Source organism: Perca flavescens, chromosome 14, assembly GCF_004354835.1.
Source record: "Perca flavescens isolate YP-PL-M2 chromosome 14, PFLA_1.0, whole genome shotgun sequence".
NCBI classification, from domain to species: domain Eukaryota; kingdom Metazoa; phylum Chordata; class Actinopteri; order Perciformes; family Percidae; genus Perca; species Perca flavescens.
Genome location: NC_041344.1, coordinates 11,611,220 through 11,636,919, shown reverse-complemented (window position 1 = coordinate 11,636,919; position 25,700 = coordinate 11,611,220). Strand labels below are relative to the sequence as shown.

Sequence of the window (25,700 nt, the reverse complement as noted above, 5' to 3'; positions counted from 1 at the left end):
ATAATCCCCGGCTATGCCTTCTAACTAACTCCGGTTTATGTTTGAAGCTTATCGCCTCTCCTGGACGCAGGCATCGCAGAGAAAGTCTGAGTCAATTTACATAGGCCCTATTGATCCCTTGTTCATTGGCTGAAGGTTGGAGGTTTGAGAGGCATCAAAGCGCGAGGATAACATGTTTACACCGGAATAGTGACTTGTAAGCAACGTGCAAGCAGCCACCTCTAAAAAAAGACATAAAGGAGGAACAAACAAGCCTTTGATGGTGATTATGTAAACCACCGAGACGTGATTTTAGGGTAGTTAGAGAGGTTATAAATTCATCCAAACAAAGCGCAAACACGGAGATAAATGAGCCTAAAAGCTGCTTTAACTCACACAGGGATATATCTGATCAGTTTCACCTCAGGGGAAAGTGTCTCAGTGTTTTTAGAGCAATGGCAGTATTCATTTCAGTAATATCCCCTGGTGGTATGCATATTAACTATGTCCTCCCGTTAGTGATACTAAAAAAACAAAACTAGTCAACAAGACGTCAGTGCTTCTTTCTAATAAGACACGCTTTATAAACAGTTCATAAGGTGTAATCGTTTTTATTAGTGGTAAATAAATCATTTACTAATAGTTTATTTATCAGTTATAATCCATTAACTAGATTGACTCTTAGTTGTGAAAAATCTCTCTTGACATTATAGGTTATCAATAGCCTAAATACCAAAATAAAATATTTCTAAAAAGTCATCAAACAGCCAAAGTTATTAAGTCATCTGTACCTAATCATAGTGCATCTCTACAATAAATTGCTAACGTTAAAAGTAAGTAAACTGATGATGCTCTTTTGCAGCCCTTTTTCAAAAGGTCAGAGGTCAAACGGTCCCATGAGCAGATCTCCCTGATGAACTAAAGAGCTAAAAAGACAAAGAAAGTGTCCACAATAAACACCATGCAGCAAGAGAGATTTTGCACAACCTGGTTAATCAACATTTGGGTAATGGCTTACTGACCTAGCATTATGGTTTATTAATCAACAATAAATCCATTAGTTATGACTAATAAAGGGTACAGAGCTTTGCAACAGAAAGACAACTCCATAATATGTGTATCAACGTGACATAAAAACTGGATGTAAACTATGCATGATTGATATACATACTTTCCTCACCCAGAACACGTTCCTCAGTCTCGGTGTGACTCCTGCCGGGACTCCTGCTGTGGGCTCACTGACTGTGCCTGTTTCTTTCTTTGCACACCTTCTTATTCAGTCAGTAATGACAGGTATGTTCAATGCAAAACTTCCTGGAGAGGAGAGAGGTGCGCATACAGCCGGGCCTCGTGGCTCTCCCATGGAGACATGGAGGGGCAGGAGGAGGATCTGTAGTTTTATCTTTTGTAAACCACTTCATCTTCTTCACAACAGTAAAAGCACAAGCTACGTTTCAATGTCTGGCAGTATTTAAATGTTTTTTTTCCCCACTCCCACTGCAATGTCTTTATCCCTAAAAGAAAACAACTAAAACTCCTACATGTAGCCATTTTAGCCTATTTAGATTTTCTAATCCCACTAAAGAAACCATAGGATGTTCTAATATTTTTGAGTTTACCAGACATCTCCTTGACAGAAACATTTACATGACCTCCTTAAATGCATAGAACTTATGATAAATATGCCAGTATAGACTTAAATACCAACATTTTCAGAAAGAAGTAGTAGCCCAATCTATTTATGTAATTTATTGATTGAATTTAGGCTTGGTGATTAAAAAATACACAATATTTCTGCACAGCAGTATGACCAATGATAAAATCACAATAGAGAATAGAAGCCTTATTGTTTTTTTCCACTGTGGTCCTCCCCACACGTAACAAAAAACACAACATGAAAACCATCCCTAATTTATTCTTTCTATCACTTCAGCCTACACTTGTGTACACAAAAATGTACACAAGTGTAGGCTGAAAAAAAAATGTTATAGTGGCAAAGCTTACATGTTTCTTCAAAATAAAAAGCAGGCTACTAATGACTGAAAACCCCTCTTTAGAGAAATAGACAGTATAGGGATAATAAACAAGTCCTAATGGAGTATTTTAAGATTATTTTATCTGTCTGGGTTAAACTCTGATTACCTGACTTGTGACCTGACACAGCTGCTGTCAGCAACAGAACAATCTTTCCAAAGATTTCCTGCTGAAAACATAAAAAAAAAAAATCATCCTTGAGAAATTCATTTTTTTCATACTTCATGGACACGCTCATTTATCTCTGACCCGGAGCACACACAGGAGCTTCTTTGTGAAGATAACAGCAGAGAACAGTGTCCACTAGGGGGAGACACTCCATCACAGACACAGACACAGACCGTCACCTGCTGTTGTTTCTGTGTTTTGACACCAGGGGACAGCAATGTGCACATGAGGGGGGGGGGTGGGGATCATCCAGCAGTGGTGCACTTAACAGGGGGACCACCTGGGATGCATGAAAGGGTTCCAACTGGGACGCAATAGATTGTTTTCAGCTACATGTTGAATGATGAAGCAGTTCCCAACCTGAGATCAGGACATGAGAGGGGCCATTAACAGCATGTGGAAACAAAGAAAAACATATTTCTATTTCACAAAACTATAGTTTTTCTTTCAGATGTTCCTCAAAATCTTTGCTTTGCTTACTTGAAAACAAATATTGAGATGAAACAAGGAAAAACTCACTTTTGTTTGGTTGAACTGGTCGCAACCTGTAGATGTAATAGGGTGTGCAATGACGAGGGCTTGCAAGTAGACATGGCTTTGTTTAAGAAAGAAAGAAAGAAAGAAAGAAAGAAAGAAATTAGTGATAATTTGGTCTTTGTTACAATCACAGAGATTATTTATACATCCTGCAGAAAATGTTACGTCCATTGAGTCAGTTTCCTCAGATACTGAATTTTATTTCTGTCTCAAGTTGTTCCAAAGTAAATAAAGAAAGAAAGAAAGAAAGAAAGAAAGAAAGAAAGAAAACTCACTTAAAAACATCCGGTACATGTCCATGTTGAATAATTTCCTTCCATGTTTACTTGTGTTTAATATGGAAAATTGTCAGAAAGTCAGCAGTCTAATGTGGCTCTATGTTGAAAAGTTATCTAAATATCAATGACATCTTCCAGATATTGTGTGGCTGGCCATAACCACTTTACCCTCTTTAAAATTGGAACAATCGTATTCTTCCTCACTGTCACAGTGACAGTATAAACATGTATATATTCTGTATCGGATTGTTCCAGCTCTCATCGGTGTTTACAATATTCAAAATGGTATACACATTTCCCTAAAATCCAGGCTGACATATTTGGTATCTTTGAAAACTTTGGGACGTTGATTTGAATTTGAAATCAAGGTCCATGTGTCCGGGCTATGATTGGCTGCACACTAGAATCACTGGGTCCAAATTGAACCAACGTCATGATACTGGTTTAACTGGTAAACCAACCAAAGTCAGTGGGTTTCCATTTTAAATGTCATTTTCACATCCAATTGAACTTGTTGTGTCTAACAACAGAATAACTGCTTATTTTGACCCAGTTTGAATGACTAACTAACAACATAATGTAAAGAAATAAAAGAAATAAAAATAAAAAACAACCATTAGTACTGGGTTAACATTTAAAAATGTTTCTCTATGTAATTGTTTGCCTTTTCTTTATTATCAGCACACACTGATGAAAAAATGAGGAAAACTTATTGTCATTTGTCTAAATTCCGCTCCTCTCTGCCCTGTAATGAAAGCAGCCCTTGTTATGTTGTACATTCATGGCTGCGTAAAGCTTTAATTCTTCCTTCTGTCCGATTTATCTCCCTGTCTATAGACAGGTTTATCTTTCTGTCCCGCTAAAAGTCCTTTCAGATTAAGATTCCTCAACACACAATCGGAGGTCTGTGGTCTTGTATTATGATGCCCTTGACATGAAAAAGTTTGGGAACCCCTGCTGAAAGCCTCAGCTTTAGCTGTTGTGAACACAGATATACATATATACCCTATCATGCTCTCTCTCTCTCCCCTTCTTGCCTCTGCCTGATGTAGTGTGACAGTGTGTTCGCCCGCAGCACTCTGCTGGCGTGGAAACAATCAGCTTTGACAGAAAGGGGGTGGTGATGGGGAGGATAGAGGGAGGTAGAGGAGTAGGGAGGGATGAAGGGAGTGAGGAGGGGTGGAGGGAGGGTGGAGGGGGAGGCTGCGGCCCGAGGCCTGTGTATGATGAACTGGATAGAAAGACCTGTCGTCAGAGGAGAAACAACACAGCACATAAAGATAGATAGATAGATAGATAGATAGATAGATAGATAGATAGATAGATAGATAGATAGATAGATATATATATAGATAGATAGATAGATAGAGATAGATAGATAGATAGATAGATAGATAGATAGATACATTGATAGATAGATAGATATGTTAATAAGAGTGGCAGAATATAATGAAACACATTTTACATATTTTTTAGTCAAATTTGGTGAAAAATCACAGTTGAAAATAATCAAAAATGAATTATAATGTTAAAAATATTTCTGAAAATAAGCTTTCTTGAAATTTTTGTTATTTTGATAAAGGCTGCAGTGCATTCAGCACAAAGAGCTCTACTTTCTTTAAATGAACTACAAAACCCCACAGTTACTTTAATTCAATTTAAAGGCATGAGCATTTTAAGAAATGGAAATGTGTGTGTTTTAATGTATAGAAATTGTGTATTTTTAAGTATTTGCTAAAGGTTTTTTGATCTTTTGTGTATTGTGAACTTGTGAACTGAAATGGTGGGTATTTTAATGTGTAGACATTTTTTCTTTTAAATCTCTTTTTTATTCCTGTTCTTTTTTTTGTTGGTAAATGTTGTTACTGTGTTGGATTGTTTTCATACAATAATCTCTCCCAAAAAAAGAAATTTCGATTTCAAGAGACTAACTAAAAACACAAAAAATGTGTAATAATTCAAAGAGAAAGGAGGAAGTTCCCATATGAATTACACAGAGGGGAAATGTACCTGTTTAATTATCTTAATGCCTTGTTGTATTCAACTATTAATTATCGTTTTTGCATTATTTTGCTCATTCCTGCGGAGCCCAATTATTGAATTTAAATAATTAAGAATCTCATCAACAACAGATTTAGAAAATCTTATTGTCATCCACTGTGCTCTAACGTGGCTTAATTTGAGCCTAAATTGAAAACCATGGACAAAAACGAAACATTATCAAAACTTTAATTGACAAAGAAGACAAAAACAGGTCAAATCCTTCTTCAAAATGTGAAATTTTATTAACCAAAACATCTAATAATGTGTTGTAACAACCTGTTGACTGAAACCAACCACACAGCTTTTAAGGCCTTCATGACCCCAGTGTCAGTCACCCACTTGACTCACTTCACTAATTCAGTTAAAGCAATCAGGTCCATTATGAGGAGCCCTTTCAAAACGCAGCATCTAGTCAATGCTTGATTCCAGGACTTGAAGCTTGAGTGTGTGTGAGGAGGAGGGGTTTGTGTGCTGATGGTTCAGCTGCCTCGTCTGCTATAACCAGCTAATAAATATGAAAACAGCAGGTTAAAACTTTTTTATTCGTCCCGTGCCTGAAAGGATTATACCCTTCTATAGAGTCCCGTGAAAAATCTCCCAAACCTCATAATGCCCAATGTTGTCCCATAAAACTGTGTTGGACAAAAGACGGAGAAAGGGGGCTTTTTCACGCATAAGGGGTTTTCTCAAGAGCACATTGAGGGGAGCCACGGCCCGGACCCGCCCATAGATTATCTGGCTGTCAGTGAAAGCGCGGCTGGGAGCGGCAGGTGCGTGTGCCAGGCACGGGGGGTCGCTGGGGCCCCGGTGACCATGCAAAGGGTGGTGAACTATGGAGAATGCGAACGCAGCTGCCGGCAGGAATGTTTGCAGATTGTCACTTCCATTTAACTTGCTTTTCTTTTCTCTCTCCCCCTTCTCCCCCACCCCCGACCCAGAGATGGAGCCAGTCTCCCCAGGTTTCCCTCCCACTACCAAGCCACAGAGATAGGGCTAAACGGTGACACCCTGTCCACAAAAGCGACAAGCGGCGCAGGTCGTCCCCGCCTCAGCGCCGTGAAATCGTGGATTAAACAGATAAGAAGCAAGAACGATACAGATCCCACATTTTTTGAGCGAGTTTTATGGGACTAAGTGAATGCCAAGTAACTCATAAGGCAGGGTAAGCGCACTCTTTAACTCCGTCTCACTTTAGTCCCCAGAGGCTTCTTTCATACAGGTTATTGGATTTCGGGTTTTTGAAGCGCGCATCAACATATGGTGGTCTGTAGATGAAGCTAAAGCTGTTTAATAATGCAGCTCATGAATTTATCTCTGCAACTTTGCCAAAAATTAATCAAATAACACAAAGAATGGAAATTGTATACGCTTTTGTCATATTGGCCTCTTAAGCATCACCTCTTATCTTAATTTTCATGCATTTAAAATAAAGTGTATCACCAGAATTAATTTATCAAAGAAGATCATCCCCGTGTTGACCCATGTAGACTGTGTCTGTGCTTGGAAATGGCCTCTTTGCACCATACCTTGGTCTCTAATCTCTGTCGTCCAAACTGTGGCCCTTTTCCAAACTGTGGCCTAAGGCTATGTGTGGGTCGGCAACATAATCCCCCTCAAAACTCTGCAGTCCCTGCTATTCCACTGGGGTTTGGTAAAAGTGCGGCACAACGCTGCTTTTTCACACCATCTTCTAGCAAAAAGGGATTAATGTCGCCACCATTATGAATAATGAGAATGAATAACAAACAGCCGTCTGTTTATCCCGCACGATTAAATAAAGGAAAGAGTTTCCTTGTGCTTTTGTTATTGAACAGTGTTTGTGGAGGGGACAGAATGGGATGAAATCAGTGTGTTAAGGTACCATCTGATGCTTTTAGCCAACGTATTGGCACTGAATTTATCTCCTAATTAATGTCCAAACAGAGAACTAGGGATCTACCGATACTGTTCAAGGCCGATAACAATTTTTAGTAGTTAATGAAACCAATAACCGATATTTGGAACCGATATGCATATACAGTGAAAAGGAAAATCTTTAAGTTACAATTAAGATTTTAGAATGTTACAAACTCCAACACAAAACTTTGTTAAAATGCTTTAAGCAATTATTTAATACATTAGAAACTTTCAACATAATACACTAGAAGATAGTCAGATAATGTTGTGGGCGGGACATTAAGTCAGACTCAGCGCCAAAGTAGCACACTTTTAATTAATTAACTTTATCGGTTATCAGGCAAATAAAACGCCAATGTGTTCATGTGTTCATAATGCATAATGGACACGGCCGTAGCCACCGCTTTCCCCCTTTTTGCTTAGTATTTTCCATCACGCACTGGCTCAAAACTTAAACCATGGGATAAATGAGCGACATTGCTTTTAGCAGAAATAACTGATGGTCAATGTGATGAAATCCCATAAAACATGAGAAATGAAGACCACTCTTGGCCCTTAGTGTCCCATCTACATTACTTTAAAGTGTCTCCAATGTATCATCACCTTAACATCTTCTCCTTCTTTTTGCTCAGTATTTTCCCAACACACACTGGATCACAGACTCTGTATCCACAGCTGCCAAAACGGAAAATGCAGCTCGGAACGAGGATATGAAAATGAAATATGAAACAGTGGTGTGATAAACTGGTAGATAATCATCTTTTCATTAAACTTTCATCCCCAGTTACTTAAATATTCAAGAGCCCAATTACAGAGCTTGTATCTCTCTCTCTCTCTCTCATTCTCCCTCACTCTGGCTTTTCTTAACAAGAACAGTCAGGGAGAGAGAGAGAGAGAGAGAGAGAGAGAGAGAGAGAGAGAGAGAGAGAGAGAGAGTGGCTTAAGGGCTGAGTGAGAGCATCATTATGGAGTGGTCACACAGGGGGGGAAAAAGAGATGACCCGTCGTCCCTCATCGAGGACAGGGAGCAGCAGGCCTGACGCAAGGCCTGTCCAAATACCGGGATAAGAAAGAAGAGGAAATAGAGATGGAGAGGGACAGACAGGCAGCAGATAGACATGTAGCAGTGCATGTGCAGCCATGCAGGTCGGATGGATGGAGGGATGGTGGGAGACAGAGAAAGAGACAGAAACAGACAAGATGTGTGTGGAAAGATGTGTGCATTCTGATGAGTGCCACAAACAGAGCGCATGACTCTCTCTTGTCTGCCTGTTTCTCTGCATGTGTGTGTGTGTGTGTGTGTGTGTGTGTGTGTGTGTGTCAGTGTATTAGCAGTCAGAGCACTGAAGCCCACGGGCGATTCCTGTGTGTGCTTGCGATAAAGGGAAAAAGGGAGGAAGTATAACGGGGGGAAGCGGGGCGTGGAGGCGAGGGGGTGGGGGGGGAGGGTGAGAGGAGAGATGAGGAAGTTGGTTGGGTGGGGGGGTTGGTTGTGGTGTATATATGCAGAGAGTGAGAAAGAGAGAGAAAAAAGAAGAGAGAGGAAAGAGCATCCAGCAGAGCAGGGAGCTTCCTCTGTGCTGTCAAAGCCTCTGGATCATGTCCCCATTGGTCTTTCTCCTTCTCTTTCTCTTTCTCTTTCTCACACACACACACACACACACACACACACACACACACACATGTTCCCTCACCCAATTGCTCCCTTCTCCCTCAAACCAACCCCTCTCCTCCCTCCCTCCCTCCCTCCCTCTCATGAAAAGAGTGTCTTGGCAGGGTAATTAAGAATGGCCTCTAAACACAGGAGAATGGCAAGAACGCTCCAGATGAAAGTAAATGATTAAAATAATTACAGGCTGAGAGCTGACGAGCCGGAGTGTGGGGTGGCCGCCGGACATTTGTCGGTAATTAGATAATTAATCTGAATGCAAATGATGAGCCCTAACGAAGCAGTCAAGCTGAACCAGCGACAACTGCCGTGAGTGAAATGTGGGGAGGGAAGGGGGAAGAGGAATAAGCAAGAGGAGAGAGGGTAAAAAAAAAAACAACACATGAATATGAGTGTAAAATATCCAACCTCCCAAAAAACAGCATGAACAGACCCAAAAGCAAAAGCCAGCAAAAGCAGAAGCAGCAGCATTGTAAATCAATAACTGTTTCTGGCAGTGGCAGCTCAAAACACTCTCACTTCACTCTGTTTGTAACTTCCAGTCGTAGTGACAAGCAGACATGAATACCTTGTTAAAAATATACAAAAAGGAAAGCCACCATGTGTTGTGCTCTGCAAAAAAAAAAAAAAAAGCTCCCAGGGAGCTGAAATGCCAAATGAAGAACATGAAATGGCTCCTGAGGAAGAAAACAGAGCACGCTTTGCACATCCTGAAATGTGTGAGCAAATTGTGGATTTACTCGCTCACTGCTACACACTCATTACTCCTCTATGTCTCTCTTCCTCACACTCACAAATACTATCAGCATGTGTACGTGCTCTCGGCAGATGTAAATAACCAACTGCATAGTTTATTCAGAGATGTTTTTTTTCTTCCCTAAGTTGGTATAACAGGTGAAGATATACTTGTCAGCATCCTCTGCAACTACTGTGGATCACTTCTTTAAATTTAAATAAAGATCTTCAGGGTTTATTTATTCCACCTAATATTATATAGTTGTGACAGCTGGCAGTTCTGTCTGTATTTTAATTGGGCACTATGAAAAACAGCAATTATTATATAGGCTTGTGCCAATAACTTAAATAAAGAGCATCTGGGAAGTAAACGTCAACACCAGCATGAACCAAGTGGCTCCCAAATCTTGCTACAAGACAGCTGTGAATCTTTTAATGGTATCAAGAGAATAAACCCCATAATCTAATCTAGTGATGGTAAATAAAAGAGCAAATATGTTGCTACAAGGGCTTAACATTTTCAGTACTACTGCAGAGTTGTATTACATTACATACTTTTTTTCATCTCTTACTTTATGGAATATCAACATCTTTCAGTGTTTTTCTACAAAACCAAACAAGAACTTTTCACAGGTAAGTTACAGTCTAAATAGTGGTAAAAAAAAAAATAGAGTACAAATCTGAGCATTTGGTACTCGTGGAAGTTTTTTGATAAAACCAAAAGTAGTAGTGCTACAGACGCATTTAGCTCATAACCCTCTCTAAAATGTTGAGGTTCAATTCCCAGCCCTATAGTTGCTCCTATCCCTTAATAATACATGATTTCATAGAGGAATGGAAAAATGGGTGAGATTATTACTGTTTGGTTTACACTATAACATCTTAAGAAACCAAATAGAAATCATACATTTTGTTCTGTAATGTTGAAGACCTGTGATGACTTTGTTATAGGAACAAAAAATGAAACTACCAAACTTGGACCCACAATACTCCATTCAGTATATCTAATATAAGGAGAGAATGCTACGCAGTCAGAGGCAGACATGACAGTTGATAACACCCCCTTCCACTCGTTAGTGCAAATTATGCAACACATCCACTTATACCTTTAAGAGGCTCTAGAGGAAAACGTTTTACCTGTCCACCTCATTAAATCCAGACAGATCGTCCACTCATCATAATCACTTGAGACAAATGCTGTGCTTAAGAATGTGTTGCTAGTCAGCATGCTTTGCTAGCTTATTAAGGCCCTTTGCAGGTTAACATTATCAGTAACAAGTGCCATTATCCCCCCAAAATCTCAGCCGGCAGTCACATTTTATTGCTTTTGGCTGATTATATAAGCAGATGTTTAATGACATTGTCTCTATCTGGTGTGTCATGCTTTAAGCTTGGACATTACTTGAGATTTTGCTTGAATATTACAACAAACACAAGAAGTTATTGAGGCCAGATTGAGAAGATAATTGACTGTTTTGGGCCCCTTTTTTATGCCAAGGCTGTGTGAAATTGTAAATACTGCAAATTTGTTTTGTGGTTTTATTATTATTGATGTTACTAAAACTATCACTGAAAATATGACAAAATTTCAAAATTGTTTGGCAGAATAAAGGATTTCTGTGAAAAAGACATACGACTAAGAAGAACCAACAAGTACTTAGTCAAGTCTGGAGATTTGGTTGAATATTTATTTACAGGGAAGCATTGGCAAAAATTTAAATGGATTTTCTTTTATGTTTAAGAAAAGACAGAACATAAAGTGTACAGTCTAAGAACATTGATAGGTGCTGTCTTACAGTCTTATTCTGACATTGTATGTCAATTACATGTGGATGTAGAACATTATTAAAGGGTATATCCTGGTTACAGAACTCTGAACTGCTGCCCACATTTGTTGTTTTTCAGTGATTGAAATATAATGAAGAAATACAAAATCCCAATTCAGTCTATTCAGTTTTTCTCCTGATAGAAAATTGTCCCGTTCTAGCTCTCAGGTCCTAACCTGCAAAAAATGTCTCAAAGTTTACAAACTACAGCTTCCACATGTGGTTACAATCCATATTAAACTGTCTATGTATCATGTGCACAACCAGTTTGGGAATACAAATTAAATTAAAAACAGTCAAAGCCTATTTAAAAACCAACTTAGAAAATGCTGGTTTTTTTCCTCTTTCAAAAAAAAAAAAAAAAAAAAAAAAAAAAAAAAAAAAAAAGCTGTATGTTTCAATAATAACCAATACAAACATGCACAACGAACGTGCTTTATGTTTTACTTGTCCACTGGTCATCTTGACCACATCATGACTTAAACAACACATTAGGAACCACCAAACATATGAAACTCGAAAAACAAATTCTGAATTTACAATAGAGCAGGAAATGTAAAAAAAAAAAGAGAATCTTTTGAGTATGAGGAACACAGAGGAGTGTTGTCCTCCCAGAGTCAGTGTTTCCCAGCACGTCAGAGACAAAAAACATGCGGGAATAGATTTCTTCAGTCTCTCAGTCACATCATTTAACGTTACTCCACGATCAACTCAAACTCCTCTGCTTCCTCAAACTCTGCGTTCATCTGGGCAGCCAGTGCGTCCAGCTCCGTGGTGCCTATCTGCTGGACCTTCTTCCTCCTCCTCCTCTTCTCCTTCACCAAGGCCACTCCAGGGATGTTTTGGTCCGGTTCGGCGAAAGTTGAACCACAGTCATCCGCCTCAAGCAACGACGTGAATGAGTTCAAACCAGACAAGGGTCCAGAAACTTCCAGACCTGTCTTGGGTCGCTCGACTCTCCGGACCACCTCGGGGGTCAGCTTCTCAAAGCCGAACATGGTCTCCCGGGAGTCGGGGCTGTTGAAGGACTTGTCACTGAGCCTGCTGTAGGAGCGGCGTACTTTCTGGGACCAGACCGCGTCCTCTGGATCCACTGCCGGCTGTTGGGGGTGAGGAGGGGGCGGCGGTGAGGAGGGGAGGATCGGTGAGAGAACAGCGGCCTTCTGCTTTTTCTTGGCCGTGGAGGAGCTCCTACGGTCTGTGACAGGATCCGGCGTGGATACATTCGGCTTCTTCTTTCGGCTGCTGTCCGAGCCCGACCGTCTCTGTGTGTTCTCCTTGTTGTGCTCCGACGGTGCAACTGTTTTTCTGGGTGCTATTTTTCTCACCGTGATGGAACGTTTAACAGCGACCGAGGCCAGCGCCATGTTGTTGCCAGTTTTAACGTTAGCCTGAGAAAGAGGACTCAACCGCGGTGACCGTCTTCTCTGCCAGCCGTTAAGATTATTAGATTCCGCCATTAAGTTTTGAAGCGTCCCTTCGTTCATACTGACCCCCTTTCCTGGTGAATGACCGATTCTCGTTGGATTTACTTTACAATCGGTAGAGTTGTATCGCCACACGAGTGACACAACAACAGCAGTCCGCTCAAATTGCCCGCCCGGCGCCCGAGTCTTCTTCTTCTTTGAGGCTTATTGGCGGTTGGCAATCGATTTGGTCATTACCGCCTCCAACTGGTCTGGAGTGTGGATCAGAAAAAATAATAATACTGACAAAAAGTAAACACATATCTAAACTCATATATTCTCAATCATATTCATTTGTTAAGATAAATAAACGTCATATCCTTGTAGTTCTTTTCTAATAATAAATAAATATATCTGCTGCGGCATGCCGAGTCGCGTGGAAAGGACGAAAAACTGTTTTCCGGTGACGACAACAGTCTGCGCCACCTATCTCAAACTTTTGCTGTGTAATCTGTGCAGCCAAGGCTAAGATACGTCTGCTATCTCTGTGTTTTAGGCATTTTTCAGCTCATACCTGCTGTAGCTACATAATGGAATATTTAATCGGGATACAGGGACCTGATTTCGTCCTCGTCGCCGCCGATAATGTTGCAGCCAGCAGCATTATTCAGATGAAACACGGTATGACAACGCTTTAGCTTAGCGTTAGCCATTCAGCCAGTTAATTTAGCTAAACCTGCTAACAGTTTTCACCTTGTTCACACTAAACCAACTTGTGCTACTGATAAGTAATCCTTAAAGCCATTTAATCGTACGGTATATTGATGTGTAATGCGTAACGTCCCCTATTATCACAATGTGGCCACATATTCTGAATATAACTTTAGCTGGCAATGCTAAACGTATGTTAGCTAACATTACGGAAAGTTGAAATCGTGAATAAATCTTTCCCATTCTGTTTTTGCAGTTTAGATTATTTGTTTTGATAAGTCTAACCGACAGAAATGTTTATATAATTATATACACGTACTGCACTGAGTTAAATCGATTTTGCGTTTTATAAAATCGAATTAAAGTTACCAAAAGCTGCCCAAGCAGGCTTTTGACAACGAAAGTGAAAGAGACTACCGTTACAGTTACTGATATGACGCTGCTCACTCTGGCACCTTCATTTTTAGTCCAACGTTAGTAGACTAAGTATTTTGACATAGATTACTTGTAGCAGATGTAGTAGGTGAGGTTTTTGGATGGAGGGAGAGCCCTTGTGTGTACGTTCTTGTTGATGCTACCATGTGTTGTTGAATTGTTTAATTCATTATCATTATTAGTTATGTTTAAATGTTTCTTAACTTTCATGTTTTGCCTGAGGACCCCCTTGAAATGAGATGGTGCATCTCAAGAGGTTTATCCTGCAATTCAATTCAAGAAATTCTGTTCTTTGCTTTTCAGACTATGACAAGATGTTTAAACTAAGTGAGAAGATTTTACTGCTGTGTGTTGGAGAAGCGGGAGACACAGCACAGTTTGCAGAGTACATCCAGAAAAATGTTCAGCTCTACAAAATGAGGAACGGTAAGGACCTTTTAAGATGATGATGATTGTGTGGTAAAACTCTCCTTCCTTCTCCACGGAAGTTCCCAGTTTAACTACAAAATGTCTACTCATTGACAATAATGTTATATTGGATGGCAAACTCTATTTTCTGAAGAAGCACTCACCTAAAACTGTGGCTGGGTATCACTCAAAAACCTTCAATGCAGATACCCTGAATTCGATGTCAGTTCCTGAACAGCCAATCACAAGCATTATTAGATCCTGGTACAAGCATGCTCTGTGCTTATTGGCTTACTGACACTGATTGAGATTTACTCCTTAGGTGTTGAAATTTGGTATTGATTGACGAGGCATTTTCCGATCCTCGGTAATATGGAGGCAGTTTGGTCGGTGCCTAAAAGTATTGAAGTTTGGTACCCAGCCCTACCTAAAAGTTTGTGTCTAATGCCTCCTTGTTTTTTTTTTTAGGTTATGAACTCAGTCCATCAGCAGCAGCAAACTTCACACGAAAGAATCTTGCAGACTACCTTCGAAGCAGGGTAACTATCATGATACACACAAAATACTAATCCTTTTACAACACATCATACAACATAATTTAAATGTCATACTTATCAACATTCAGTTGCCTGTTAAATCATTTGAGCTCTAAGCTGTCTTTGTAGATTTATCAAGAGAATTATCCTAGAGCGTGCGTACAGTGAAAACTTCATAGTTGACACACCATGCTTGTGATAAAATTATATAGAGTTGGAACACAACAGCTAAAACTATAAGTAGACAATTCAGATCAGTGTCTTGTCTCTAGACCCTAGCATCCAGCTTGCAGTTAGTTGTTCATGTTAACACAAACTGAGATTTAGCTGTCTTGGTTTGTGTGAGTTTCGTAATCTACACTAATATGATCCATATTAAGCTTTTTGTTTGTTTTTGTATTTTATTTTAGCGTGCATTACTTGCCACATCTGTGAGAAATTCCAGTTTTTTATTTGTTAGTTTGGCATGGTTGTTTGAAATCATTTGTTCTGTGTGCACTGGTCTCAACCTGATGTGATTGTCTTTTAGTCTCAGCCTGTTAAACAGCCATCATTTCCCATAAAGCAGTGGTAGTATCATTTATTTTGTGAGAATTGTGTTCTCATGCCCTGGGAAGATGTCTGTTTTACTGAAGTGTTGGATATCTATCTATCTATCTATCTATCTATCTATCTATCTATCTATCTATCTATCTATCTATCTATCTATCTCATCCAACACTCAGTTTGGTCCACTTTGGGCCCTCACAGCAGATAGCCAATACAATTATAGCATTGTGTTTCTGATTGAGAAAATCAGCTCTTTGTTTACAGTCAGTATATATGCACATATTTATTTTACAAGATAATTTCCACAACTTAACACACTTTTTAACAGAACATATAAATAACCAGTTGCTCAGAATTCCCACTAGCCAAAAAAGGGTTTTCAAGATAGAGGGAAACTAACCTCAAGCGCCAGGTTGTTTGTTACTCAAAACTGTCTGGGAAGCCGTCTTTGGAAAAGGGCAGACACTTTCAAAAAAATACCTGGCAGGTGATCGGATGAACCATCTGTCTCTCACATACACAATTGTTGTTTTTAACAAACAGTCGCTGCCGCCACACACCTAAATCCCGCCCATAACTGGCAGTAATAAAGCAGTGGTAGTATCATTTATTTTGTGAGAATTGTGTTCTCATGCCCATATATATGTATATGTAATTGTTTTAGTTGAGGAACACAATTTTTTGTTTGAAACTCATATCTGCACACTAACATAAAGAGATGATGTGTTTTTGTTGGTCAACTTTATAAAGTTTGGTCCACTTTGAGCCCTCACAGCAGATAGCAATACAAGCCAATAAAATTATAGCATTGTGTTTCTGATTGAGAAAATCAGCTCTTTGTTTACAGTCAGTAGATATGCACATATTTATTTTACAAGATAATTTCCACGACTTAACACACTTTTTAACAGAACATATAAATTGCTCAGAATTCCCACTAGCCAAAAAAGGGTTTTCAAGATAGAGGGAAACTAATCTCAAGCGCCAGGTTGTTTGTTACTCAAAACTGTCTGGGAAGCCGTCTTTGGAAACTGTTTGGAAAAGGGCAGACACTTTCAAAAAAATACCTGGCAGGTGATCGGATGAACCATCTGTCTATCACATACAAAATTGTTGTTTTTAACAAACAGTCGCTGCTGCCACACACCTAAATCACGCCCATAACTGGCAGTAGCTCCTCACCAGACGCTGATTGGTTCAGTTAGCCTGTTGTTCAGACACAAACACATTAGTTGAAGCCTGACCAGGTGGATTTTCGCAAGGTAAGAGGGAAAGATCACTTATGATTAAACATGTAAACATAGCCAAATTTAATTCAAGTTAACTTTTATACAGCTACTTTGCCAAAACAAACTAAAGGCAACCAGCAAAGTAATGTAACACATGGTTTTACTGTCATTGTATGCAATTTCTTTTACTATAATGTCAGATATGATAGTGTAAAATTTGAAAATGGTCTTTGAAAGTAAGACCACTTACACATTTGTAGTCACAGAAAACAATCTGAACGACCTTGTGGTGTCACCACAAATGTAAATTCAACTTGCACCGTATGCTGCATTTTGTGATGCCATGTATTCTCTGACCTGCTCAATTTTTTTATGCTTCTAATGCACTTTTTCTTCCTTTTTACCTCTGTGCATAAACACAGCTTTTTAAACCCACTGCAAAGAACACCTGTATCTTTGTATATTTCCCCAGTTAACAAAACAGTAGCTAATGAATCCCCTGTACCAGTGGTCACCCTCTGAATTAAGCATATTCATTGTTGAGTAATGAGTGAACAGACCTATAAATATTTTAATTTCTATTTTAACTTAATTACATTCCTCTGTTAGCATTTGCAATGTAATTTAGCCGTAGGGAATGAATGATAGAATCACAAATTAATTCCCATAAGTTAAAGTAATACTCACTTCAAATGGCAGGGATGGTAACCATATGTGGTAGGTTTACTCATCCATATAAAAAAATGTTTTAATTTCTGCTTGAAATTATTCATCTTTTGGCTAAAACAGGAAATTAAAAACACTCAAACACAATAGAGGAACCTATTGCTTGCTACCCTTGCTCGTGTTGAAGACGTGACACTGCTGTGATGTAGTGCTACTCCGAAGTTCAAGTGGGGAATTAAGTCTCACTTGCAATTACTCTGTTTGTGTCATTATCAGCTTGAGACATCTAAGCTGAACCAGTAGATGCATTTTGACAGAGCCAGGTACAGTTGTCAGCTTGTTGTGAGCGGTGACGGAGGTTTCTCCCTTAGAGACTTTATGACAACACCTGAGCCTGCAGCACCGTCTCCCACCTCAACTGCGCAGTTGCTCTGCGTAGATTATCAAAATACCATGGTTTTGACCTGCAACACTTCGATACCAAAATGTGACCAAACAAAACTGTCAAAACATGTGAAGGTTCAGAATCTTTCCTCATTACTTACACAAGCTTGGATTTCAAACCAGGCAAGTTAACCAGCTAATTTATCTGTTTGTGTGTTTGCTTGTGTATTTATGCTGAACAGGTCTTGAAAAGTGCTGTTCTTTTGAAATCATTGTGTCCTTAAGGCCTTGCGGAGACCTGCGAGCCCCGCAGAAGCAAAATACACTCTTATACCAGGCAGTGCAGTGGAAGGCACACGTCAAGAACTAGATTTTAAATGCCTCAAAGGGCTCTACTGTCTTTATAAGCAACACCCAAAACCCTTGATGCTTAGAGGACCCCCCCACCTTTTAACTTGAATAAAATATGCCAAACAAGTCAAAAAGTAAACCCATCTAAGAATCTAACCAACTTTTAAAACTTTGCACTTTTCAATAATCTATTTTTAAATGGTAACAAGGTTTGATACCCAGCCCTAGTAATGCACAGCATGCAGACTTTCTGCCCTTGCCATCCCTAAATCTGAGCATCTACAGAATAAGTGCATACCATGTGTGCTTTCAAAAACATTAGGATACATATTCGTAGGGCTGCAGCTATCAATTATTTTCCATTCATCAATTGTTAAAATAAAATGGTGAAAAGGGGCTATCGTAATTTACCACAACTCAAGATGACGTTCAAAGATATTCAATTTGTCACATAGGAATGGAAAAGCAGCAAATTCTCCCATTTGCTTAGAAATCCACTATCAAAATAGTTTCTGGTTCATTTTCTGTTGATTGACTAATCAAATAATTAAGTTAGTTAGTTAGTGAGTGTTTGTATGCACCGTGGCATATGTGGTTTTGGATGTAACGCACTCTGCTCAGGCAGGTCAGCTCTGCTTCTTGTATCCGTGCGTTGTATTTCTTGCACTAATTTGTTAAGAGTAGTGCTGCTGTTGCCTGTCACAATAGCAGAAGGGTGAAAATAATTACAAAAAACAATTAGTGCGGCAGAGAAGGGAATGTGGGACACATTGAACAGGGGATAGGGGTAGAGCAGGAGGAGGAGGAGGAGGTGTGGGGGTCCCCGGGGGAAACAACCAGGCCCAGTAGACAACACTCCACAGACTGGAGTGTGAGAATGAGTAGGAGTCAACATACACACAGATACAATATGCATGCACACAGGAGGGACCTATAGGTTCAGGATGGTTTTTATTCTGTCAAGGTTGTACATGTTGTGAAGGATAACATTTATATTCATGTCTTGCTGCGAGTGTATCGTTATTTTTGTGCCTCAGGGTTATGAATTTGGTTTTATGAGTGCAGGATTTACTAATGCTGCGTTCTCAGGAGTGCTCAGAAACTGAAGCAATAGCAGTTTCTCCTCTGCATCTCCCACACCTTCCTCCAGCTATGCTCTTCTCACATTCATCAACCTCCAGAGTACATGGACATTTGCAAATTATGTTGTATAAACAAGTTTTCTTTATGGTGTTTCCCCCCAAGAGCATCTTGAGTACATAGAATATGTAATGTGTGTTGTCCATTTGAACGTGAAACAGGGAAACCGTCTTTAATCGTTTATTAATATCAACTAGAAGTAACATTTCTTTAACAAGGGGATTGAATCTGATGTGTTTTTGTGTCCTATTTGGGTCAATAATTATTCTGTTTGAAGTATCTGAAGTGTGAGTTTCTTAAGCCATTTAGTACAATTATCACAAATGTAATTAATGGTTCCTTCTTTTCATCATCGATCAATCTGTTATAATTTACATGAATAGATTACTCGTTTGGTCTTCAAAGTGACAAAATAAAATAGTAAAAAACATAATATCCAATAAGATAATAAGATATCCAATTAACTGTATCAAATCCTAAGATTTCAGAATATGGAACCAATGATTTGTTTTGGCAAATTGGCTTTAAAAAATGTCAAACAATTCATAACTTAATAAATCGATTGTTCAAAATTAATTTTCTGTCAATCGAATCGATTAATCATTTCAGCTCTACACCACTTGCAAAATAATCCTCATTCTACGAAATGTTAAGAACAAAAATGTATTTTACTGAACTTTCTACATCTATCAGCCGTCACACAGGAAAATTATAATGAAAACAAAATTCCACAAAATGATTAAAGATAACAATTGTGAAGTTATTAAAATCCACAACTTTTAAAAACGAAACCTTTCCAACAACATGCAACACGTACAGCATAGATTAAGACCATTTGTTGGCTAAAATGTATAAATTTATTGTAGATGAAAAACGCCTGTAGTCCAAGACTACTACGCTCAATTCTTGTCTGGGGAACTGGCTGAATATGTTGGAATTTATTTTAATTAATCTGATTAAATCATTGCAGATTAAAGTTTGGCCCAGACAGAAAGGAAAGATAATGATCTGCTTTTGTATATCAATTTTTTTGCCCTACCATCCTTGAATCATCTTCTGAACCCCACCCAGCCCCCCAAAAAAAATCATGTGATCCCACTGGCACATCCAGAGCCTTAGGTTAAAAACCACTGGCTGATAAATTAATCGGTGGTATATTGTTAATTCTGATGGCCTTATTCCTGCAGGATAAATGAGATGAGTCCTTTAGTCTGAAAGATGTCATACCCCAGTGGCTGCAGACCTCCGGGAGGTGTAGTTAGCTACAGTCAGCAGAGCATGTCGGCGCAGAGTAAGAGAAACCCTGTTCACATACGACTGTGTACTTACCAGCCTGCCGTCCAGAAAAACAACTCCGCTAACCTCTGGAGTCCTGCATTCACTCAAGCTTTAGAGATGAGACAAAGAAAAAGCGGTAAGCATAATCACCTGAGGCCTCAACTCTGCTGCATGCATATCAGTAATGATACACATGAAATTCACAACAGAGCAAAACAACAACTGCAAAGTTTTAGGGGCATAGAAACTCTGCATCTGCTCTGCCTCTATTTGTTTTAGCTTCCTGTCTGATGTACTGTAATATTGGCAAAGAATTGCCTACTGAAGATAAATACAGATTGAATTGATATTGAATTGACAGGTGTTGTAGACTGAGACATGAGGTTAAATAGATACAGCAAAACCCGGGGGAGGCAGATGGTTTATAAATATCACATTTGATTTTTTTTTTTTTTTTTTCAGGGAGATTATGTAGAAGCCTTAATGCCTTGCAGTCATTAGTTTTTGTATATGTGTGGATGCAGTATGCTGAAGTAACATTTTTGTCAATCTGTAAAGTTTGAGCAGGTTATTTTTAGATTTTGTCTTAAAGGCCACAGCAACAGTTAGCCTCTGTGCGGTGGTGATCTACAGCTGGCCCCATATGGGTTTGTAAAATATTTTGTAGTACGGGCACACAATGGGTACAAATAATTACTGGCGCCATATTGCACACGGCTCCCCTGCTCCTGCACAGATGAACAATTAATACAGCAGATTGAGGAGAAATGCCAATAAAGAGAACATGCCCCGGGGCAGGGTGCAAAAATAGGGGGGTGGGAGGAAGGAAAGAAGGGAGGGAGTGCTGGAACGTAGAAGAGTAGAGTTGGGGATGAGTTAGTGATGATTTTTAGCGGCCTGACCTTAATTTGTGTCACAACTTAAGCTGTTTTTGCTCTGAATCCTACACTGCGGATGTCTTAAAGGAATAGAGCCACAATTTTGGCGCTTATTTGTTTTCTTGCTGAGAGTTAAATGAGAGGATCGATACAACTCAACGTATGTCTGTACACTATATATGAAGCTCCGCCTGAACCCGCTTAGCACAAAGAATGGGAAGGGGGGTGGGGAGGCGGATGGCTAGCTTGCCTCTGTCAGTGGTAGCAAACCCACCTACTAGCACCTTTTTTTTTTAAAGCTCACTAATTACATTACAGCAACAAGAATGCAATATTAATGCATTTTTGAGAATGTCAAACTATTCCTTCAAAACCAGGTGCAGCGGGTTTGTGTCTGCTAAAGGCTGAGAGCAAGAGTCGCAGTTGGGGGGGTGATTAAACATATGATGTGTATTGTTTGCATGTGAACATGGGTGTGAGTTCAGGTGGCTGGGCTAACAAGGTGCCTGGTTCCCTCCGAGGTGATATGGGAAGGGAAGGTTATTTTGATGCCAAGACCATATTATTGTAACCAGCGAGACAGGTGTCTGGTGGGTGGGGGTGACACCACTGGGGCGTTCGCAGGCTCACGGAGGAGTTAAAGCACACACCCTCTAAGATATTCATCCTAACGTTCATGCCTGTTGTGCATTCTCACAAAAGTGTGTGTGTGTGTGTGTGTGTGTGTGTGTGTGTAACCATTGTTAACACACAGAGTAAAGCTTATTCCACAGGGAGCATAATGATCATCATTGCCCTTGTGGCACACACAGCGCTAACACACAAGTCACATAAGCAGGTTAGCTCAGAGATAAATTGAAATGAGAGGGCCAATGTGCAGATCACAACTCTCATGGCGTCGTATGATTCACATTTGTTTCACTGCACGACCGATAATGCATGCATGCGTTTATATTTTTCTTGTTGCAGTTGAACCTAAAACACTGCGCTGCATTGCTTCTACTTCCGTCAAGAATTTGGGCCAAAACTTGTTTTGAAATCTCCCAGAAAATGTCTAGCTTTAAAGGGATTTTTAAAATGAGGAACAGTAGCTTGCAACAACGAAGAAAGAAAATTAGTGTTTTGGAGGAAGAGAAGGGAGAAGAGGCTGGAAGCGTAAAAGATGTAATTTAAAAAGAGAAGAAGGGGGGGAGGAAGGGGCAAGAGAAACGACTTTAGAAGTTTTTAATGAGCCCTGGCGCTACTCCAGGGCACAGGGTGAAGGCGGCGGAGAGGGGAGGCGGGAGGGATGTAAAGAAGGAATGAAGAGGGAGGTAGGGCGCGATGGCGGGAGCAATAGGGGTGCTGACTCCCAGCAGATGTCGCAATGCCTGCCAGTGACACTCTTGATTCCCCCTCCTCACACACAAACACACTCACCTCCTCTGTCCTGTCGCCCTTTCACCTCTCCTCACCCTCCACTCTCCAGCTACCCCTCCCCTTCTCTCTCTCTCTCTCTCTCTCTCTCTCTCTCTCTCTCTCTCTCTCTCTCTCTCTCGCTGTCTCTGCTGTTTATGCTGCATTAATGTGTGCATCACTCCATGTCTCTGCCAAGCTGAAAAGTCAATAATTAAATAACTGCAGTTGGTTGAGAAAGAAATGTTGCACTTTTCAAGTGGTAAGATGTCTTGCTCCAGTGACCTGGTTGATAAAACTATTTCGAAGCACAATTAAGTGAGATAAGATACAGACAGTGATATAGTACATATGCTGATGGTAATTTCAGTGCAGCAATGTGTAAACTACATACATTATAGTGTATATAGTACAGGATTTACAAATCCAGCCTGTTGCCAGCTGTTATGCTTTCTGTGATCCTTACACGTGATGTTAATTTCACAAAGAAAACCTCTCAACCATGCAAACAGTTGTAAAATGTCCTCTTTGCTTCTGGAATAGCTTTATAGGAACACAGAAATCAATAAGTCTGCATCCCCGGCTCACACCTTGTAAAAACCCTTCTTATAGATCTGAATAATATTCCTCCTCCTCTCCCTCGTCTCCCTCCAGACTCCATATCATGTGAACCTGTTGCTGGCGGGCTACGATGACACAGATGGCCCCGGTCTCTACTACATGGACTACCTGTCTTCCCTGGCCAAGGCCCCCTTCGCTGCCCACGGCTACGGAGCCTACCTTACTCTCTCCATTCTTGACCGGCACTACAGACCAGGTCAGTGCAGAGAAATGCCTCATGCGTGTTTTGTTTTTCTGTTTTATTGTTCCTGTGAGACTGAATAGACAAGAAATAAAGAATATGATGCAAGTCTGTAGAGTGTTCAAAGGATTCTAGAGTTGATTCACACTTTGGTCACAGTACAGACTCATGTCACTGTAAGGGGTCTTGTTAAATTAAATGATTTCACCTAATGGCAAATGACTTGTATAGGAACAAGACAACCATGTATGTTTATTCCATGGCGGTTTGTAGTACAAATATCCCTGATAAATCTGACAAACTAGCATCAAATGTTTTTAGCAATTAATTAACTTGTCTTGTTATTCTTCCTCACATGGCATTATGCTCCCCCTCTTCTCCCCAATACCACACTGCAACATCCACTTAATTTCTGTGTTAATAAAAGCAGTCTTTCCTCATAATCTAATTTATGTCTTCGTCATTCCAATTTGCTCCCATTTCAGCGTTCTCATTTTCTTCTGTTTTTTTTGTTTTGTTCTAGATCTGACCCGAGATGAGGCAGTGGATCTACTGAAGAAGTGCGTTGAAGAAGTGAGTTCAATAAGTTTTACTCATTCTGTTTTTTACAATTATGAATAAGAATAATAAGCATCTTGTTTCATTTTTTGTTGTTGTTGCTCAGCCCCTCAGATAGCAACTTTTTTTCTGTGTAATTGGCCTCTTTGTACTCTCAGGAATTTAGACAATTCACTCTAATTTGGCTCACATGGATTTACTCTGATTACTGGGGAATTCACATTTAAAAGCGAACATCAAGTCGATCCACAATGACCTTCGATCCAACCTTCCTTCAGCTGCAGACGACAGCTGCCACAACTGTCGTCACCATGCTAAAATGTACTAAACAAAAAAAAGTTTTCTCGTAGGCTCCACGGGAAGAATTCAGAATTGTTTTATTTGATTAACAGATTTTTATGGGAATCTGTAGGAATGTCTTTTTACAGAGAAACCGGCGAGCTCATAGCCACACTGCGAGCCTTGATCAATCGCTACAGATACCGCTAATAAGTGCACAGCATACAGTATAAAACAGAGGGAGATTTGTTTTTTTTTTTTTTTTTTTAACAGCTGTTTGTGGAGATTATGCTTCACTAAGCACGCCAGAGCAAAACCAATAGACTTGCGGGGGGTCCTGTCCTCTCGGAGTCATTGTGGATTGATGCATTGAATAAAATGTTATTTGTTTCGAGAGTCGGGCAAGTGACGTGCGTCAAAAACACTTTCCATGTAGCTCGGCCTTTAGCCTTAATAGTCAGTATTGCACTTTTGTAATCCCTCTGCATCTCTTTTATTTTTCTGCTTTACTTGTTTCTACATCCATTCTGCTTATTTGTGCCTTTATCTTATTTATTTTTTTGTCTTATTCTCCCTCCTCCAGCTGAACAAGCGCTTCATCATGAACCTTCCCTCCTTTACTGTCCGTTTGATTGACAAGGAGGGCATCCATGACCTGGAGAAGATCACCTCCGGCGCCAAGTGACCGCTCACTGCTTAACTACCAACCCTCACGCCCTTGTTTCTTTCCTTATTTTTTTTTTGTACCGCTGACCTCCTTGCTCTTTCTGTTCCAATAAAAAGTGACACACAGTTGAGATACAAGCTCTTTGTCCCTGTGGTGCTTTCTCATTGCTCTCTAGTCTACTCATCTGCACATAGAAAGAGAACAGCCTTCTGGCTGTGTACTTTTGCACTTGTACTCAGTGAGTGTGCATGTGGATAATGTACACTTCCTCATGCTTGAACACGTGTAATAGAACATGCATGCACATAATGGTGTTACTTAAAAACAGGAAAACTAGTTTTCTCATAGTTTCGTTCCCTAAATGACCAAACTAGATAGAAATATTGGTTATATAGTATGTATTATTTGTCCAAAAATCATGTTTAGTTTAAATGGTGTTTTATAACTCTTGTATTTATTATTGTATATTACTTTTTAAGCAATAAGCAGAAGAAGGCATACTTCAGTTCACTATAGCTCCCAAGCTGTGTGACTTACAAATGTACTTAAGTATAAGAGTGAATAGATGCTAGCTACTGTATGTTCAAAACATTTTCTCACTTTTTAAAGATGGAACCTTGAAGTTAATAACAGCAATGTATCCATGTAGTCAATTTAAATATCTCAAAATATGGCCTGTAAAAATTACCACAGAGTTGTAACCTCACTCTTTGACGACAGTGTAAGTAAATGAATAAACAACCTGCACAAAGTTGGCTTCAACTGCAGAACTAATGAATCGGGTTACGTTGTACAGGTGTTCTGCCTAGCTAAGCAGGGTTGTCAAAAACAAATCCAGGTTAGCTACAGGGAGTATACAGTGT

The 25,700-nt window shown here is 39.7% G+C and overlaps 2 protein-coding genes across 2 annotated transcripts; one reads left to right on the top strand and one right to left on the bottom strand.

Moving 5' to 3' along the window:
* Nucleotides 1-11,007: 11,007 nt before the first annotated feature.
* Nucleotides 11,008-12,997, bottom strand: cdca5 (cell division cycle associated 5). Its single transcript, XM_028597623.1, has one exon. It carries the CDS (start codon nucleotides 12,650-12,652, stop codon nucleotides 11,861-11,863), a length of 792 nt encoding a protein of 263 aa, XP_028453424.1. The 5' UTR covers nucleotides 12,653-12,997; the 3' UTR covers nucleotides 11,008-11,860.
* A 9-nt stretch (nucleotides 12,998-13,006) lies between these two features.
* Nucleotides 13,007-24,974, top strand: psmb2 (proteasome 20S subunit beta 2). Its single transcript, XM_028597624.1, has 6 exons — nucleotides 13,007-13,252; nucleotides 14,021-14,143; nucleotides 14,594-14,664; nucleotides 23,186-23,348; nucleotides 23,857-23,906; nucleotides 24,754-24,974. The coding sequence occupies exons 1-6, from the start codon at nucleotides 13,162-13,164 to the stop codon at nucleotides 24,853-24,855; spliced, it is 600 nt and encodes a 199-aa protein (XP_028453425.1). The 5' UTR covers nucleotides 13,007-13,161; the 3' UTR covers nucleotides 24,856-24,974.
* Nucleotides 24,975-25,700: the final 726 nt, after the last annotated feature.